The 3,529-nt window shown below is 42.1% G+C and overlaps 1 protein-coding gene across 1 annotated transcript in view; it reads right to left on the reverse strand.

Moving 5' to 3' along the window:
* The window catches only part of znf827 (zinc finger protein 827), a 62,220-nt gene that overhangs the window by 10,155 nt on the left and 48,536 nt on the right, over nt 1-3,529 (reverse strand). The window contains exons 9-10 of the mRNA XM_035659922.1: nt 1,513-1,650; nt 100-271 (exon numbers count right to left, since the gene is read on the reverse strand). Of these exons, the coding sequence (XP_035515815.1) occupies nt 100-271; nt 1,513-1,650 (310 nt within the window). The remainder of the gene's footprint in view (nt 1-99; nt 272-1,512; nt 1,651-3,529) is intronic.

Raw genomic sequence — 3,529 nt, forward strand, 5'->3', positions numbered from 1 at the left:
TCAGTCAAAAAAAAAAAAAAAAAGCCTTCATTCCAACCTCTGATATTGGCTTGAGACATCCTAAAAAACAGTGAGGGGTATGTTTTGGGCTGTTACTACCTGTAGTAGTAGGGGCAGTTCTTGCGCTCGGCAGAGTCAGCTGTAACAGCGCTGACGATCTGCTCAGCGTCTGTGTTGACCAGCTTGACAGAGTGGATGGTCAGGTGCTGATTGAGGTTAGCCCTGCACTTGGCTGCGTAAGGACACAGGTGACACTTGTACTTCCTCTCTTCTGCAACAAAATACACACAGACACAAGACCTCGGGTTACTGTAAACATTTCCTCCGATGATATTTCATTAAGTCGCGCTTAGCCTCCGAGCCTTTAAAGCAAGCTTAAACCTAATTACTTAATGCCCAACCCTGCTTCACCTCCGCCTGACCCCAGCTGCAACTCTGATCCTGGGAAGAAGAAGTGACACCTTGTGATGTCTGACAAAAATCAACCTTTTCCGGCAAGCACCTGAATATTGCCGTGGATGCCACAAGATGGTGAAAATATGTGGCATGTACGGACATCATTTCACTTTATTTGTGAGCACTGTATCATCAAATCAAATAAAATACAAAAACACAATCTTTCCTTTTATCCCAAAACAAAATCAACATAACAACATGTCTTTTCCCTCTAGCTCCCCCCCAAACACACACACTTACACACACACCATTTGCCCCAAGGACATGAAGCCAGGCAACCTTTATGTCGCCGGGGAAACCAAAAAGACCATCACACTGACATATGCCCCTGCTTCTGCTCTCTGTGGTGTGGCCAAGCTGTTCACAGCCAACACTCTCAGATGGTGTGTGTGTGTGTGTGTGAGTGTCGTGTAGTGTGTGCACGCAAAATGTGAGAGCATGTCCAATTGTGTGGGGGCATTTTGTACACGAGTCTCCATTTGTGCGCCCAGTGATTTAGTCTGCAATCTCAAGTAGGTTGCATTAATTTCTAATCCAGCGTTCATTTGCCTTAAATAAAATTGTTTTAAAGCGGGATATTCATTTTTTTTATTTTCTGCCAAGGACCTAAAGAGGGATTGCAGAAGACAGTGATTGGGCAGAATGGATCAATTTGGGGCAAAGAAGAGCCAACTTTGAAAACACAATGTAATCAGGACACAAGGGAGTGTACAGCTTCATCCTGAGGAAGTCTCCCGTGTATGTAAGTGCGAGAGAGAAAGGGAAAGAGGGAACTAATCGTGGCTGCATCTGAATTACTGGTGTGTGTGTGTGTGTGTGTAGATACTCTGTGAGGCATCCCTCTAGCTGGGTAATTAGACGGGCAGTTTTCCCAGTGAGACTAATCATGGTAGTAATCTCTTTAAAGGAAGGGTAATCTAGTCTAGTAAGCCTTATTTACTTACTGTGGGCAACACAGACACAAGCACACATGCACGAAACACAGCGGCTAACATCTATACATTAACTAAGAGATGCAACTGTACAAGCTGATGTTGTGTATGTGCCTTTATTTACCTGTGTGTAGAGACAGATGTCTAGAGAGCGTCTGCTGTCTACCAAACACCTTGCCACAAACAGGACAGGGGAAGAGCTGTTCGTTTAGTCTCCACTGGGCGATCCCGTTTCCCAGCTCCACATCATCCTTTTCTGAGTCTGGAACGAGCACACAAACACAGAAAACCATACTCATCACTCAGTGCTGGCACAATCAGCCACAAAAGCATCTGCAGGTGGACCAAAGGCTGTGAAGTCACGCTGCTATAAATCATACAAAGTAACTTAAGTTCAATATTTATTGATGTTGAAACCGTAACCACTAAACCATAACACACTGCTGTGGTATGTGCTTATGTACTGATTGTGGTGTTTTGGTCTTGTGTTTCAGCATATTTAAGGCATTTTGATTTTATCCAATAGCAGACAGTTGAGAGGTGGCAGGAAACAAGGAGACAGGAAGGTGATGTATGCAACGAAAGGTCAAACAAACCAGGTGAAGCTGCGGTTACGGCAGGTTAACCTAGACACCGTGAAGTGGCTGGGTCTGGCACAGACATAAAAGTGAACTTAGTGAACATAAAAGGTGCATGTAGGGGTGATTTTTGAACTTTGAAGAGAGTCAGGCTAGCTGTTTTCCCTTACTTCTACATTAAGCTTATAACTATTCCTTTAAAAGGAGAAAATTAATACATACATTTTCTACCCAGCTATAATAACCTCATACTGTATTCTCTTTCTGTGACGGTGCCCATGTGCCCTCCCATCACCCATCAGTCCTAATCCCTCCTATGGAGGCTATGTGGTTTTCCATGCTAATCAGCCTGCACACTACATACTCCGGCCTCCACCCTACTGCACAGTCAGGCGGGAGAGGGCTGGAGGGCAAGTGGCGACAGTTAAAATGATACAGACGAGAATTAAACACACCTAACATTTTATAAGAAGTGAAAGAAAATGATTTCTACGGTTAACAAATGGTTTTTCCTTTAAGGTTATCATACATAAAAGTAAAACATTAAATTCATCTGGCTGCTTTAAGTCATAGCACCATAGTACTCTCTTTAAGTATCACATAGCTAAAAACCCGAGGTAATAGTAGTAGGCTAATCGGTGAAAATGTGCCACAAATCTATTCCTTTTTTTTTTTTTTCAATAACATATCCTGACATATGTAATCATTCTCATTTCTTTCAAAGTCAGTGAAACAACTGATACACTGTGGGCTAATTTGCTAACCCACAAGACTAAAACCTGTCTGCTACCATTTGACAGATGCTCCTTGTCTAGCTTGTGGGTGGGAAGCAGAGCAAATGCATTCTTAATGTCAACAGCAAGCAGCAGTCCTTTGCTCTAAAGCCTGCAGCATACACGCGCATCAATGTAGCTCTCCTTACTGTATGTCACCCCCCCTTCCCTCCCCCCTCCACCCCTTAATCAAATAAATATAGAGAGTGACTATATGCAGATGCTTTGATGGAATCTGAAGACGTTTCTGCTCTGAATTAAACCTCACCATGTGAACAGGGCACAAAGTAATTACATGAGTAAAAACATGTAATACTTTTATCTGTGTGCTATACAACTTCCACAGGTTTTTTTTTTTTTTTTACTCTAAACTGTACATGCTACACAGCCTGACCTTGGCCAAAACTACTGCATTTGTAAGACATTATAAAAAAAGAAAGGAATTCTTTAAGGTAGTCTTAAAGAGAGTTTGTTTTCATAAAAGATAGAAAAACTCTTTTTCTCGTTCTGCTGCATTTTTTTCTGTATCTGTCTCACATATTCAATCTCCTCTTTGCCCACTAAACTAATGTATTTATGTTGTGCGCCTTTGTTTACTTGCTTTTATTTGTGCCACACCATCCCTCACACATCTTTTTGGAACTGTCAAAGCAAATAACAGCATGTTTGGTGGTGCTGGTGTAGTTACGTATGAAAAGTATCTGTTATACATGCAGACAGTTGGAAGGTAGAGAGAGACACACAATAGGGGCGGAGTACGCTTCCTATAGGCATCTTATTTTGAAAAAAA

The sequence above is a fragment of the Morone saxatilis genome, unplaced genomic scaffold (genome assembly GCF_004916995.1).
Source record: "Morone saxatilis isolate NCDOM2014 unplaced genomic scaffold, NCSU_SB_2.0 Contig17, whole genome shotgun sequence".
Taxonomy (NCBI): domain Eukaryota; kingdom Metazoa; phylum Chordata; class Actinopteri; family Moronidae; genus Morone; species Morone saxatilis.